Genomic DNA, 16,998 nt, shown 5'->3' with positions numbered 1-16,998 from the left:
GTACCCTTACAAAGTAAAACCTCTACAAAGTAATCTCTATAGTCGACGAGATTAACCTTTGGAAAAGGGATTTGTTGCTGGAATTTCAAGAGCATTAGATCTGAGCCTGGCTTATACACAAAGAAAACACCCTCAGGAGTTTGTAATCAGCTGGAAATACTCTTGGGCAGTTAGACCAGGTTACTGTGCATTTATATTACCCAACACAAACAAATACGTTTATAGGTTTTCTAGGCAGAGTCTTCAATCAAATGTGAGCCAACCCTGTAAGGACAGAGCTACAGGGCTTCTGCAACTCACCAAAACATCTGTCAGGTAGTCCACGCTATAGTTTTCACCATGCTTCCGTGCCTTCCCATTGATAGACAGGGTGTAATTATAATACTTAGAATTCTTTTCCTATTAAAAAGAGGAAAGTCAAATTTGTTACAAGGTCAGTGCACAAAGTAGAAGTCTGAATCCATGCTGGGCTAAATTATACCCTGAGCAGTGATAAGACATTAAAAAGATAATTACTCAAGTCAATACTGAATTGGATTTTTTGACCAGGGTTTTATTAAAGACAAGCATAGTTTCAATTATACATTCTAGTTAAAAAGCCAGAAGTAGATCAGGTAGAAAAGCAAACTACTTTGCTAAACCATGTACAATGCAGGAAAAACATCCCAGAAAGGACTGACTCACAAGTCAACAGACGTTTTTTGTTTTGTTTTGTTTTGTTTTGTTTTTTTAAATACGAGACTGGGTCTCTCTCTGATGCCCAGACTGGAATGCAGTGGTACAATCATAGCTCACTGCAGCCTCAAATTCCTGAGCTCAAGTGATCTTCTTGCTTCAGCTTCCTGAGCAGCTAGGACTACAGGCACATACCACCACACCTAGCTAATTTTGAAATTTTTTGTTGAGATGGGGGTCTTGCCATTTTGCCCAGGCTGGTCTCAAACTCCTGAACTCAAGAGATCCTCCTGTCTCTGCCTCCCAAAGTGTTGGGATTCTAGGCATGAGCCACTACACCTGGCCACAAGTCAATAAATTTTAAGGTTTTAAAATGACTGATTGTAATAGCAAATAAAGTTATGTCAATATCAGAGCTAAATTAAACATATTCTGCATCTGTAGGGCTGCATATAATTGTCACTGACTTCAATAATCACTTACCAAGGCATACCAGTAACTCCAACCCAGAGGAACGTGTTCTAGTCCACCTGCATCTGGGGCTCCGTACTGAAAAGCAAGACAAGTAGGGACAGTTACAAGTCCTTAGATATGACCAGACCAGAAAGAAACAGGAAATTTTAGAATCTTTTTAGACCAGTGCCTGAAACACAGTAGGCACCTAATTTCCCCAAACAGACACTAGTCAAAAATAAACTCTAATAATCCTAGGAACTTCTAAAGCCGGAGTAGGCAAACTACAGCCAGTGAGCCAAATCTGGCCTGATGACTTCTGTACGAACAGCAAGCTAAGAATTTGTTTTAACAATTTTCAAATATAAAAGTTGACCAAAATAAGAGTATTTGGTGAAATGTGACAATTATATAAATTCAAATTTTAATAATGATAAAGAGTTTTATTGGAAGACAGCCACATTCCTTTACATAGTTTAGTGTCTGTGGCTGCTTTCACGCTACAATGGCAGAGCTAAATAGTAGCAACAGAGACATATGGCCTGCAAGGCCTGAAATGTTTACTATCTGACCTACTACAGAAAAAGTCCACACAGCCTACCCCACGCAGCCTATTCATGGGGTGAATGCTGACCTGCTGATACCATAGACTGAAAAGTCCAATTGACCCTAAGTAGTTCAAATAATCAGACTATGAGCTATCAACTTACTATACATTGAACATCCCAAATCTGAAAATCTAAAACTTTTTGAGTGCCAACATGACACTCAAAGGAAATGTTCACTGGAGCACTTCACATTTTCAGATTTGGACTGTTTCAGATTCGGACTGTTCAATATCATGCAAATATTTCAAAATCCAAAAAATCTGAAACGCAAAATACTTCTGATCCCAAGCATTTTGGATAAGGAATAATCTGTATTTCAGTTGCCTGCAGATAAAACCCACTTTTCGAGCTTGATTTATCTGATGAGATGAATAAAATAAAGAAACCACAGAATTATCCCCCTTTACCCTTTCAAGGTTTAATGCCATCCACTTAAGGCAGAATTTAATCCCTGAAAACAAAATCTTTCTACTTTAACGGGCTCTTAATTTTATATACACATCAGATGTCCTTCAACATGCAAAGCAGTGTAAGCTGTCTTTATGACCCATAGCCCCAACCAAATGACCCAGTATCCACAGTTCCTAGTTCTCATGATCCTTTTCAAACTGACTCATCTTCCTGCAGACTCACAAGGTTGCAGATTCCCCCAATTATTGGGGGGAGGGGAGAATGAACAGAAAATCCAGATCAGATATTAAGATCTCTAGCAACTACAGATAAAGAGTATAAGTATATTTTCTCTTTGTCTTGAACCCCCAGTTTAACTGTAAGAGCTAACCCCAAACATTCTCAAACAAACAATTTCCTTTAAGCTTGGATTCTGGGTAACAGCTAAGGCCAATGTGTGAATGTGGGCACATGGAATCTAGCCTTGACAGGTCACCAGGGGGTATCCCTCCATCTAGGTCTACAAGGCTGGTGTACCAGCTGCTGGCCATACACTTTAATGACCTGCAGGACCCTGACTCTGGGTACTTCATCACTAATCTCTCCACATTTTATTGCCACTTTTCACATTAGAAAATGAGTTAAGCGTTAAGTTGTTATAAATCAGAGAAGATTCTAAAAATCTGAGGAAAGATTCTAAGATGAAAAATGTCTTCAGTTAGATACTGGTAACAGGGAATGGAAACAAAGATACCATGACAGCCACATGACAAACAGAATTCCTGAGGAAAAAGGAAAGACGCATCAGACAGCAGGACTCTTAGGACAATTTTTAAATACATGCTCCTGGGACTACTGAAAGGAAGAACAAGTACCCACATCATATAAATACACTGTACTTACCCAAATCATGTAAATATGTACATGTGTACTTATATGAACATATTTACATTATGTGGGTACTTGTTCTTGCTTAACAGGCAGATTCACAGAAAACAACGTACACCAAGAAATCCTTTAACATTTTTGATACTAATAATAAAATTAACATGAATTATATTCACATTTTAAAAGCCATTATAAAAAAAGAAAGAGATCATTCAACATACCTCATTTAAGTATTTCCCTGCAAAAAAGGTCTGATAACCACACATTGATCTGAGAATTGCTGGGAAAGTATTTGGTTCTTGGATCTTCTGCCAGGACTTACTACTGCAGTTCCCCTCTAGAGTGTTGTTCACAACATGATGATTATGTGGGTACTTTCCTGTCAGGATACTGGCTCTGCTGGGGCAACAGAGAGCACTTGGCACATACTACAAAGGAAAGGAAGCAAAAAGGACAAAGTCACACAAGAAAGATGAACTTCTCATCATTGCTAAAGAGGGTAAAGAAAAGCTCCTTAATACTCTAACTTCAAATATGTAGTTTCTCATGGAATATATGTATTTTTTTCTACACATGACACACTTAAGGGCTGCTTTAAGTCACATAGTGGAGACATCAAAGCAGATAAAACAAACTGAGAATACAGATTTCTTTTTCAAGTGGCTTCTTTCTGCAGGATAATAGTAATTCTGGTCTCATCTGCCATAGAGTTTTTTTTTTTTGTTTTTTTGTTTTTTTTTTTCGAGGCAAGGTCTCACTCTGTTACCCAGGCTGGAGTGCAGTGGCACAAGCACAGCTCACTGCAGCCTCGACTTCCTGGCGCAAGTGATCCTCCCAAACAGCTTGGAGTACAGGCACGTGCCACTACTCCTGGCTTTTTTTTTTTTTCATTTTTTTATTTGTAGAGATAACGTTCTTCCTATGTTGTCCAGGCTCATCTAAAACTCCTGGATTCAAGTGATCCCTCCACCCTGGCCTCCCAAAGTGCTGGGATTACAGGTGTGAGCCACTGCACCCAGCCAGAAATAATATTTATACACAAGGAGCACAGCATGGTGAGAGACGGGTCTTAACCAAAGATAGAATACTACTGGGATCTAATTGAGACACAGTGGTTCATTTGCAGGCTGATCTGCAGCTTTACACATTTCCTATATCACTTTATACACTGGACACAGACTTTTTTCCCTACTGTAATTATATTTCCATTAGCTACTGTCAGCAACAGACTTTCCCCATTCTACCCAATCATGTTGGTACACATTACCCAGCCACTTCACAGAAAGGTAATACTAGCTTACACTTGAACCAGCAGAGAAGGAATGGGCATTTGAGCACAGACTCATGCCAAAATTGGGTATTATCCTTTTAATACTAGCAAGCCTTTTTGCCTTTCAAATTCGATTTGACATTTTAAAATAACAGTGAGGACGAACATTCTCCACAGGTCCTGACCAACTGTGTTTATGTGTTCATATGCTTTGCTCATTTTTTTCCTCCAGGGCTGTTGGCCTCTTGTTACATAAGATTTAAGTTAACGAAGAATTCAGTCATGATACAAATACTTCCCATTTTTACTTTTGCCTTTTAGTTTTATTAGATGTTTGACTTCTTAAGTTTAAATTGGCAACTCTTAACTCTTTCCCTTTTTGCTTTCTGATCAATTTTATAGCTAGTACACAGTTTATCTTAATACACATTTTAGCATCTGGTAGAGCAATTTCTTTTTTTTGAGACAGTCTTACTCTGTCTCTCAGGATGGAGTACAGTGGTGCGATCTCAGCTCACTGCAACCTCCGCCACCTCAGGGTTAAGCAATCCTCCCACCCCAACTTACCAAAGTAGATGGGACCACAGACGGGCACCACTGTATTTTGTTGTTTTGAGACGGAGTTTCACTCGTTGCCCAGGCTGGAGTGCAGTGGCACAATCTCAGCTCACTGCAACCTCCACCTCCTGGGTTCAAGCAATTCTCCTGCCTCACCCTCCTGAGTAGCTGGGCTTATAGATGCCCGCCACCACGCCTGGCTAATTTTTTGTATTTTTAGTAGAGATGGGGTTTCACCATGTTGGGCAGGCTGGTCTTGAACTCCTGACCTCAGGTGATCCGCCCGCCTAGGCCTCCCAAAGTGCTGAGATTACAGGTTTGAGCCACCGTGCCCGGCCCAATGCCCAGATATTTTTAAGTATTTTTAGTAGATATAGGATCTTGCCATGTTGCCCAGGCTGGTCTCAAACTCCTGGGTTCAAACAATCCACCTGCCTCAGCCTCCTAACGTGCTGGGATTATAAGTGTGAGCCACTGTAATTTTTTTTTAATTACTTTGATTATTCTCATCTGTTTATTATTCCAGATAACTTTTGGAATCATTTGAGTCTAAAACAATCTTGTTAGGATTACAACTAGAATAAACATTTTATTATATAATATTGTGTCTTAGTTGAGCACAGTGGCTCACACCTGTAATCCCAGCTATTTGGGAAGCTGAAGCAGAGAATCTCTTGAGGCCAGGAGTTTGAGACCAGCCTGAGCAATACAGCGAGACCCTATTTCTAAAAAAAAGTGGAAAAAAATTAGGTGAGTGTGGTGATGCATGCCTGTAGTCCCAGTTACTTGGGAAGCTGAGGCGAGAGGATTGTCTGAACCCAGGAGTTTGAGTTCAGGTCTTCAGTGAGCTATGCCACTGCACTCCAACATGGGCGATAGAGTGAGACCCTGTCTCAAAAAAAAAAAAAAAAAAAAAAGAAAAAAGAAAAGAAATGTATATAAAATGATGTGCATATCTATGTATCAAATATTTTTTATCTTACCACTTGCATCTTTTGTAACTTACATAGGTCATAGCCATTTCTGGCCCCAACCAGTTACTCTTAGAGAGTTTATAAATTATAAATGAGGCCGGGCATGGTGGTTCACACCTGTAATCCCAGCACTTTGGGAGGCCGAGATGGGAGGATCACTTGAGCTCAGGAGTTCCAGACCAGCCTGGGATACATACTGAGTGAGACCTTTTCTCTACCTTTATATAAAATAAAAATAAATAATTATGAATATTTTCTTTGTCTCCCACCTTCTATTTTTCTAACTGATTACATGGAAGAAAAAAAAATTTATTTTTTCATTTTTATCTTGAATTCTAGTGATTTTAAAGTGTTTTCAATAATTCTCCTGTGTTTCTAGATAGAAAATCCAAACAATCAGAAATAATTTTTCCAATATTTTTACCTCTTATTTCCATAAGACTTATGACAATGACTAGATAGTCGGAACAACATTAAATGGAGCACTTGTTTCATCCCAAACAGCAATGCTCTGAGTCTTTTACCTTATGTATTTGAAATAGTCATCATAGTCAGGATGTATTCTTACAATAGCTTAATACATTACCAGGAAAGAATGCTAAAATTTCAGAGTATTTTCTAGTATCTATTGGGAAGAACATTAAATTTTTCTTCTTTCAATTACTTGTATCATGTTGGTAGACATATAATAAGCAACACCATGTAGTATATACTATAAGAAGTCAGGCATTGGCCGGGCGCAATGGCTCATGCCTGTAATCCCAGCACTCTGGGAGGCCACGAGGTCAGGAGATCGAGACCATCCTGGCTAACACAGTGAAACCCCATCTCTACTAAAAAAAAATACAAAAAGTTGGCCGGGTGTGGTGGCAGGCGCCTGTAGTCCCAGCTACTCGGGAGGCTGAGGCAGGAGAGTGGCATGAACCCGGGAAGCAGAGCTTGCAGTGAGCTGAGATCGTGCCACTGCACTCTAGCCTGGGCGACAGGGCGAGACTCTGTCTCAAAAAAAAAAAAAAAAAAAAAAGAACTCAGGCAGTGGCTGGGGCATGGTAGCTCATGCCTGTAATCTCAGCACTTTGGGAGGTTGAGGAGGGCAGATCACTTGAGGTCAGGAGTTCAAGACCAGCCTGGCTAACACGGTGAAACCCCGTCTCTACTAAAAATACAAAAAATTAGCAGGGCATGGTGGTGGGTGCCTGTAATCTCAGCTACCCAGAGGGCTGAGGCAGGAGAATTGCCTGACCCCAGGAGGCGGAGGTTGCAGTGAGTCGAGATCGCGCCACTGCACTCCAGCCTGGGCAACAAAGCGAGACTCCATCTCAAAAAAAAAAAAAAGAAAAAGAAAAAGAAGTCGGGCACTGACAGAAGTGCTCTACACCTATTAACTCAACCTCACAACAACTCTGAAAAAGATTTTGGTACTCCCTTTTATAAATGGGGAGGAAAAGGGCCAGAGAGGTTAGTTTGTCCAAGGTCACACTGCTAGAAAAGAGGCAGAGAGGGTATTCCAGACTAGGCGGTCTGGCTCCAGAGTCTGAGCACTTAAACTTAACACTATGCTACTATTCAAGGGATTTCCTGATAGTAAGCTACCTTACATTCCTAGACTACCATGCACTTGGTTATGTACACGGTTCTTGAAAATGAATTGATATTTTATTTTGAATTTCTGCATCTATATTTATGGGGTGTGTGTTGCTATTTGTCAGTTTTGGCTATCAGGGTTAATTGGGTTTTTACCATGGAAAAGTTTACACAGCATACATATATCTTGATTTTTTTATAATCCATTTTCAAACCTCAAATGGTGAGGTTTAAAATAAAATTCTCTAGTTCTGAGACTGGCTTAGAAATATCTGCAATTCATCTTCAATTGATAAGAGGTAATATTTCAATGAAAAGAGTTTATATCACATTAAATAAATCCTTCAAATCAGGTATTTAACAAGGAAAAAACCATATAGATCATACCAGATTCCCGAGAAGAGCATTTCTTCTTAGAATACAAACAGTTAAATTAACAAAATTGAATTAGCTTTCAAACTTACAGCGCTGGAAAAAGTCATCCCCATCTCTCCGATGAGAGCTTTGGTTTTCTTCAGTGGTGTCTGTAAAAGTAAGTAATTATCCATTAAACAATTTCTTCCAATAAATTGAGACACACAGGCCAGAATTCCTGTTTGGTTACATCTTACTCAATCTTTTATTCCCAAATGGTCAGCTCTAAGCAACAGCCAAAGACAGTCCTGTATGATTCTAGAGACAGGTTTGGTTCCAGCCAGCTCCATCCTGTGTAAAAGTGCAGGAGGTCAAAATGCTTGCAGGAAGGGAAAGTTCAGTCAATGGCAATAACATCTTTACGCCCTTATTAGTCATCTGCCCCCAGATGAGACAGATAGGGCAGACCCATTTCCATGAATTAATCTTTAGAAGTAGGATGTGGGAAATGATATACAAAGGGAACCTTCCGCCCTATAGAACAGAAGTAAGACAACAGTTGGACTCTGAAAGCCAGACAAGGCCCCAGGGCTCAGAGACTGATTCAAACCTCACACACTCAGTGGTGGAGGTCAGACGCACACTGTTCAACTACCAGCTACTGTTGTCTGCATAGACCCACCAGCACCTCAGGATAAGGACTTGAACCAGGTGGTAAGCAGGTGTACACAGAACACTATCAGGCAAAAGGCTACTCAGAAACTACTTTATGTCCTGCTTTTCATCTTTTGTTCAAAATCTAAGATCCTTACAAGTACAGAGACAATTAACTTCCCCCTAGAGTGAGGACAAACGTATGAAGACAGTCATTTAAATACGAATAAAAGGAACAGTAATATTCTTCAGATTCCAGACAACAAAAAGTACCATTGAAGAGGTCATTTTAGTTGTAATAGGAGTCAGTTCATGATGATTCTGAGATACCTTTGAAACCTAAGACCATACTGAATGCAGTTTTAAGTATATTCTGTTGTGAAATAATTCCTTAAAGATCGCTAATCTAAATATATAAGTAGGTTAACATGAGCCTCATTTTTAATAATGTATAAATGACTTTTCACCATTGTTTTATATAAATACAAAACCTACGGAATCCATAAACTCAAAAGGATGAGGATTCTAACTTATCCAAAAAAAGCTCTGATAATTTCATGAGTAGATTCAGAAGAGGCTGCCAAGAGACGCTAGAGATGCAGAAGATCTTCGCCAACCTTCCAAAGCAAAGTCATCAACCATACTCTCCTCAAAGCCATCACTGGGTACCATCCTCAGGAAAAGAATACTGGGCTTAATGAGACACTGGCTTGATAAAAAAAATCCTGAGTTACTATGAGGACATTCGAAGATGAAATGAAGATTCAAAGAGTAAGTGGAGAAAAGGACCAGAGTTGACTGTATAGGATTTAATTGTCAAACGGATAAATATGTAAAACTATGAAAGAATATCTGATTTACAGTAATATTGTGTAATAACATTTATTAAACACAACGTGTGCCAGGTATTAATCTAGGCAGTGGTGGACAGAGGATAGTTCTTGCCCTCATGATCCCTGCACTCTCGGGGACTTAAAACAACTAACAGGTAAACAGTCATTTCAGGTGGTGATAAGTGCTGTGAAGAGAATAAACCAGGATGATGTGATTGCACCTGGTGGGAGGAAAGGGGAACTACTTTAGATGGGTGGTCAGGAAAGGCCTCTCTTTCAGGAGGTAACTCGTACGGAGAGCCAAGCGATGAGGAGTCAGTCACGCAAAGATTCAGAAGAGGTTTCAGGCTGGGTATACAGCAAGTACAAGGGCTGCCAGAGGAAGGAGAGAGGCACCTGGGAGGAAAGAGAGAAGCCAGTGTGGTGATGGAAGCAGCTTAGGGAGGAGAAGGGAGAGTGAGGTAAGATGAGGTCAGAGAGGTAGGCAGGAGTCAGTGATGCAGGGCCGCATAGGAATTTAGACTTTAGGCCCAGTGCAGTGGCTCACGCCTGTTATCCCAGCACTTTAGAAGGCAGAGGCAGGAGGACTGCTTGAGGCCAGGAGTTTGAGACCAGCCTGGACAACATAGCAAGACCCTGGCTCTACAAAAAAATACAAAAATTAGCTGGGCATAGTAGTGCGTGCCCGTAGTCCCAGTTACTTGGGAGGCTGAGGTGGGAGGATTGCTTGTGCCCGGAAGTTCGAGGCTATAGTGAGCTATGACTGCACCACTGCAATCTAGCCTAGGCAAGAAGAGTGAGACCTTGTTTCAAAAAAAAGTTATTAACTGTCATCTTTATACTGCTAACAATAGTACAAGAGATAATAATCTGTGCTTAATTGAAAAAGTCCCAAACAAGAAACCATACTGTACCCAAAACAGGTATGTGTCTCTATGCAAACTAGAATGAAAAATGAATCCTTAAGAGCTAGGCAAAGACAGCGGCTGATCAAGGTCACGCAAGAGTCTTTAAACAGTAGCCAATTTCATGTCCTCATGTGGGCAAACATGTTTCTCTGCTCACCCCAAGCAGAATCCTTTTCACTAAAACCCTAAAGAATCATTTACTTTCCTGGTTCCATGTATAGTTGTTCTGAAACGACAATTCTGTTAATTTTGTGGCTAAAAATGGAAATTGTTTTGCTTTCAATGAAGTAATGACATATTTATTCTTCCCCGGCCCAGCACAGTGGCTCACACCTGTAATCCCACCACTTTGGGAGGCTGAAGTGGGCAGATCACTTGAGGTCAGGAGTTCGAGACCAGCCTGGCCAATGGTGAAACCCCATCTCTACCAGAAATACAAAAATTAGCCGGGCATGGTGGTGGGTGCCTGTAAACCCAGCTACTTCGGAGGCTGAGACAGGGGAATCGCTTGAACCCGGGAGACAGAGGTTACAGTGCGCTGAGATGGCGCCACTGCACTCCAACCTGGGTGACAGAGCAAGACTCCATCTCAAAATAAAAAAAAAATTCTTCCCCTACCCTTTATTAGTTTCTTCCATCACTTGCCTGAGGTTTTGGCCAAATGTCACTTTTCTTTTTCTTTTTTTTTTTTTGAGACAGTCTCACTCTGTCGCCCAGGCGGGAGTGCAGTGGCACGATCTCGGCTCACTGCAAGCTCCACCTCCCGGGTTCACGCCATTCTCCTGCCTTAGCCTCCTGAGTAGCTAGGACTACAGGCACCTGCCACTACGCCTGGCTAATTTTTTTGTATTTTTAGTAGAGACAGGGTTTTACCGTGTTCGCCAGGATGGTCTCGATCTCCCGACCTCGTGATCTGCCCACCACGGCCTCCCAAAGTGCTGGGATTACAGGCGTGAGCCACCGCGCCTGGCCAATGTCACTTTTCTTAAATGATTTTTTTTTTTTTCCCCGAGACGGAGTCTTGCCCTGTCACCCAGGCTGGAGTGCAGTGGCACAATCTTGGCCCACTGCAACCTCCACCTCCTGGGTTCAAGTGATTCTCCCGCCTCAGCCTCCCGAGTACCTGGGACTACAGGCACATGCCACCATGCCTGGCTAATTTTTCTATTTTTAGTAGAGATGGAGTTTCACCATGCTGGCCAGGCTGGTCTTGAACTCCTGACCTCATGATCTGCCCACCTTGGCCTCCCAAAGTGCTAGGATTATAGGGGTGAGCCACCGCGCCCAGCCGTGAATGATTTTTAAAAGAGCTACTTACGCTTCTATGAAGAACACTGTGTCCACCACACTATAATCATGTTTAAGTAAAATCAAGAAAGTGGTAAGAACAGTGTCCTGGCAAAATAAAAAATAAAAACAGAGTCCCATAGATACCTGGAACAAATACAATGAAATGTTAAAGATGATGCTACTATATAAAAGAACATTTCAAAGATGCCTGAAAAATTCCACTATAAATCTAAATCATGTTGTAAGCGCTATCTACAATCCTTTGACCTGAGTTAGTCTGGTAGGGGTTGACCACTGTTTATTTTGCCAACTATGGCAGCAATCTGCAATCTTTTTTAGGTTAGAGCTCTCTTTCCCCAAAAATGAAGATATTATATACAAAGTTTTACATGTAAATTAAGGAGTTCCATGATGTCACTGGCATCCCCGAATGTCACCTGCAGACTCTCTGACCTATGGTGTGATTACGCTGGTGTGGGTATGTGGAATGAAATCTGATTATTATCACAGTATTCTAGAATAGGAGAAAAAGCATGGTGCTCTGAGATCATAAGTACCCAGGCTTTGTCCAGTATTAGCTATGTGAACCTTAGTCATGTCACTTAATCACCTTCCAGTTTTAGTTTCCTTTTAAGATAAGGATACTATGTACAGTAGAGGACTCCCGTGATGACTGAAGCACAAGTATAAAAATCCTCATACTCTGCTCGGCTCTAAGTAAGTTCTCAAATGCTCTTGTCTTAGCTTTTTCCCTTGGAGTCCTGTTTGACAATTAGTGGTAGAATATTCTGAAAAAGGCTAGAAGAGAATCCAGAATTCTTGAGTTGGGAACATTAAGTTTGACTTATCTCCTCCACTCAATTTTGGTACCTCTCTCCAGTAGAAACACTTATTAAAAAAAAAAGAATCTGGGCCGAGACAGTGGCTCATGCCTGTAATCCTAGCACTTTGGGAGGTTGAGGTGGGGGGATTACTTGAGTCCAGGAGTTCAAGACCGGCTTGGGCAACATGGAGAAACCCTGTCTCTACAAAATATTTAAAAATTAGCTGGACGTGGTGACTTGTGCCTGTAGTTCCAGCTACTAGGGAGACTGAGGCAGGAAGACTGCTTGAGAATAGGAGTTCAAGGCTGCAATGAGCCTTGATTGTACCACTGCACTCCAGCCTGGATAACAGAGCAAGACCCCGACTTAAAAAATCTGCTGCTGGCTTAACGAAGCAAATTGGATTAACATACTAAAAGGAAGAGACCTCAATTACACACAGACTACAGCCGTGGTTTACAAGAATTGAAGAAACTGAACTCTGAACACCTCATATTTAAGTAATGAATTTTGTTTTCAACACCTAAAAAAGCCTGACCTTTTAACTGAGTACTTTAGTCACTGCTAGAGAAGGCTTGCTTTTTCTGGACAAAACACTCTTCAAGGACACAATTTTTTTTTTGTTTGTTTAAATAAAAAAGGAATGTTGTGAGCAGAGAAGTAAGTGCAGTAGTTGGAAGAGTAGTGAAACTGAAGTGTAGGAGGAAAATTAAATCAAGACTGATGTCAACATCGCTTGGTAGAAACTAACAGACAATGAAGCATATATGGCAGGAAGAAGTGTGTAATCAAAATGCAAGCATCTTAAACATCAACTATAAAAGACTCAAGCTCTTGAGCACAACCTAAGAAATATATTTTACAACTCGGGAAGAAAGATAGATAATGATTACCTTTATCAAGTGTTAACACACACACTCACACACACGGACATTTTCTATTCTACTCTATTCCAGAGGAAATAAAAAATGTTGGTAGTTACTAAACTGATTTCACAACTCACTCACGGGTTGGGACCAGGGGTTTGAAGGACACTGAGCGAGGGTGTGTAATTACACAAGAAAAGTTAGGAACGTCTTGCCTGGAGTATTTCATAGTCTCAGCATTCAGCTGAAAGCAAAAAGAGAACTGAAACGAATAAAGCAATAAAACATTTGGTTTTAAAGTGAAGAGAGGAACGCTGAATCCAGGGTTAGAGGACTCTGCCTCAACTACTCATGTCTTGGGCAAGTTGCTTTCTGGACCTCCATGAGGCAGGGGTTGGAGTGGATGTTTCCAAAGGTTACAGATTCCAGAATTCTGCAATACACAAGCAAAATTAACTCTGGGAAAAAAAAAAAAGAAGTCTTGTGACAACACCCATTAGATAGAAAATGAAACACTGACAGTCTCTAATGCAACAGTCAGGTGTTCAATCAGACTAACTGAATTTTCTTGATTCTTGTGAGGCAAAACACACCCTATTCAATAGTTCGACGGTCGGCCTACCAGATTAGTTCACTTCAGGCTTTTTTTTTTAGACGGAGTCTCGCTCTGTCGCCAGGCTGGAGTGCAGTGGCCCAATCTCGGCTCACTGCAACTTCCGCCTCCCGGGTTCAAGCGATTCTCCTTCCTCAGCCACCCAAGTAGCTGGGACTACAGGTGCGCGCCACCACGCCCAGCTAATTTTTGTATTTCTAGTAGGGACGGGGTTTCACCATGTTGGCCAGGATGGTCTAGATCTCTTGACCTTGTGATCCGCCCGCCTCGGCCTCCCAAAGAGCTGGGATTACATGAGTGAGCCACCGCGCCCGGCCCAGTCTTATTTTTATAGACATCAGATACAGACATTGTATACAGGCACAAATGGGGAGGTGGTCTAGGTCCCTCATAAAGGGGACTGGACTTGTCTTTGATCCTCTAATCCAAAAGAAAAACAATCAGGGCTTGAGTGCTTTTAGCCAGCACCTGATCCTCATTGGTTCAACCCATCCTCCACTGGTCTCCACATGTTTATCTTGAGATGTTAACGTAAACTCCACAGCAGTACGGTCCAGACTAGAAGCTGTGTGTGCCGTACGCAAGTGCCTCAATCCAGAAGGGAAAAGAGTGTTGCAGTCCCTAACACCGGCATAAAGGGCCTCAGGTGGGAAAACCAAACCTACCCAGGGATAAGACAGCCAGTTCGGGGAGGGGGGATGGGGACCGGGAAAGAGAGCAAGAAACCGGGGAGTCAGCCCCAGAGATAGAGGGGCGGGGCAGAAACAGAAGAGTTACCATGCCGCCGAGCACTTCGTCCTGGTCGTCTGTGAGGAGCAGCACCACGTTGGGCCTCCGGGTTCCCGCCGCCACCCCGAAGACCCCCAGGCAGCCGCCCAGCACCAGTAGCAGCAGGGCTGGGCTGCAGGAGGGCAGGTGGCGGGGGCTGCCCTGCCGGAGCCGACCTGGGGCTAGAGGCAGGAGCTGCATGGCGGACAGGCTCCGGGGTGACCCCGGGACGGGACAGAGGGACGCACAGGTAGCTGAAGGGTGAGAGGCCAACCAGCCGAAGGAAGAAAAACCCGTGCCTTGAAGGCCGGTGGCTGGGGTCAGGCGTTTTCTCCCTAGGCGCGATCACGTGAGCCGGGGACAGGGGGCGGAGCACGCAGAGCGGTCACGTGACGGCCGGCGTGGGCGGGGCCGCGGACAGGCGCAGCCGGGAGGGAGGCACCAGGCAGTGGCGGAAAAGGGGCGGAGAACCGGAAGAAAGGGCGGAGAACGGGGAAAAGGTCGAGACCCGTGCGTACCTCACGCGCAGGCTCGGGTTGCGTTCTGTTAGGACCTGTTTCTGAGCGCTTGGTGGAAAGATTTAAATTGGGGGAAGAGAAGATGAAAAACAGGAAAAAGTTGGCAAATACTAAGCAACCGATTAAGAAAGAGAAAGGAGGACTGTACTTAACAGATACTATTATCAGCTGGTGAGGAAGGTGGACTCTACCATATTTAATCCCCAAGTCGACGGCCACTTCCTCAGGGCCCGGATGTTTAATCTTTTTTTATTTTCTCTACAACTTGTGAAATAAGTCTTAACATTCTCATTTGGCTCAGCCATTAAATTTGGAACTGGATTCCAGTTCAGCTCTCTTAACTCGAAAGCCTGCTCTCTTAACTCCAAAGCCTGATTATGTTCTGCTTTCCTCAGCTAACATCGTAGTTTCAAACAATTTAGGGATGTCTTGATCCTGATGGTCCTTGCTGACTTTTTAAACACCCCCTTGGAAGATTTTGGAGGTTGTGCAGATCGAACAAATATCTTGAAACATGGTCATCCAACTGCATTATTAAGTAATCTTTAGCGGGGAATAGCCCTTGAAACTAGCTCCAGATATTTCTGTGGTCGCTCTGGAACAATTCGACTTTGCCCCTCTCCTGACGTTTATAAAAACATCTGATGGGGCGCGGTGACTCACGCCTGTAATCCCAACACTTTGGGAGGCTGAGGCGGGTGTATCACCTGAGGTCAGGAGTTTGAGACCAGCCTGGCCAACATGGCGAAACCCGGTCTCTACTAAAATACAAATGTAGCTGGTCATGGTGGCACGCACCTGTAATCCCAGCTACACGGGAGGCTGAGGCACGAGAATGGCTTGAATCCGGGAGGCGGAACTTACAGTGCGCCACTGCACTCAGGCTTCAGGAACAGAGCGAGACTCTGTCTCAAACCAAACTAACAAACAAAAAAAATCACAGAGATCTTCCTGGCAAGGTGAACTGTCAAGTCATGTCCCTAGACCGATATAACAGGGTAGAACCTCCTTGCTGGTAAAAGTATTTTCTCTGAGTTGATCTGTTTGCCAAGAAGAGTCTCTTAAAACTCGTGAAAACTATCCCAGAACTTAAAATATAATAAAAAATAAATAAAAATACAGAAACTCATGAAAACACTATACTATAAGGTAAAAATAATGATGGAAGCACTTTGAAACCTTATGTGTACAAGGATAGGTCTTATGCAAAAAAAAAAAAAAAAAAAGAATTACCTTTATTACTTTGTTTTTTTCACCACAGAGGGGTAATGTGCCGAGTCCTAACAAGATTTGAGGTACGGGTTTGAGGTAGGGGTCGTTAACTCACACAATAGCGTGAAAACCCAATCATCAGGCTTATGAACCACAAAAGGATCTTAATACTATTTTCGTTTGTTTGTTTGTTTTTAAGTAAGCCTACAGAAGGCAAAAGAAGCTTTAAAAAAATTAAGTAGTTTTTCTGCAAGAAACAATTATGCCGGAAATATTGCCAGAGCAGTTCCTAGACAACCAGAATACTTGGTTACAACCTTGGCCTAGGCCAATTTTTCAAGCTAGTTAGAATAACTAATCCTTACGTAGTCAGGTTTCAAGACTTCCAGGAAGACTTTCTTACACAAAAAAAGAACCTATTTCATCTGTATTGATGTCCCAAATTGTAAAATTGTTTCTTTTCTTTTCTTTTTTTTTTTTTTTCAAGGTTAGATTATAAACTGTTTGAGGCCAGAAATTGTGTAATTAGTTGACCGCTTTGTTCAGGATGCTGCTGTCAGAGGCGATTGAACCAGAGCAATTCCATCTTGAATAGGGGCTGGGTAAAATAAAGTTGAGGCCTGCTGTGCTGCATTCCCAGATGGTTATGCATTCTAAGTCACAAGATGAGATAGGAGGTCATAAAGATACAAGATACAGGATGCAGGTCATAAAGATCTTACTGATGAAACAGGTAGCAGTAAAGAAGCGGGATAAAA

General features: G+C 42.2%; 1 protein-coding gene and 1 pseudogene across 1 annotated transcript in view; both read right to left on the bottom strand.

The window, feature by feature from the left end:
* Positions 1–14,875, bottom strand: part of GNS (glucosamine (N-acetyl)-6-sulfatase) — a 46,511-nt gene extending 31,636 nt beyond the window's left edge. Inside the window, exons 1-5 of the mRNA XM_033221390.1 lie at positions 14,520–14,875; positions 7,865–7,924; positions 3,236–3,442; positions 1,159–1,224; positions 301–399 (exon numbers count right to left, since the gene is read on the bottom strand). Coding sequence (XP_033077281.1) covers positions 301–399; positions 1,159–1,224; positions 3,236–3,442; positions 7,865–7,924; positions 14,520–14,711 — 624 coding nt within the window. The 5' untranslated portion in view covers positions 14,712–14,875. The remainder of the gene's footprint in view (positions 1–300; positions 400–1,158; positions 1,225–3,235; positions 3,443–7,864; positions 7,925–14,519) is intronic.
* Positions 14,876–16,283: 1,408 nt separating this feature from the next.
* Positions 16,284–16,403, bottom strand: LOC117091263 (annotated as a pseudogene).
* Between the last annotated feature and the right edge of the window lie 595 nt (positions 16,404–16,998).

Source organism: Trachypithecus francoisi, unplaced genomic scaffold, assembly GCF_009764315.1.
Source record: "Trachypithecus francoisi isolate TF-2019V2 unplaced genomic scaffold, Tfra_2.0 Lachesis_group11, whole genome shotgun sequence".
Taxonomy (NCBI): Eukaryota; Metazoa; Chordata; class Mammalia; order Primates; family Cercopithecidae; genus Trachypithecus; species Trachypithecus francoisi.
Note: the sequence above shows the minus strand (reverse complement) of the source record. Positions and strands in the feature narration are given on the sequence as shown.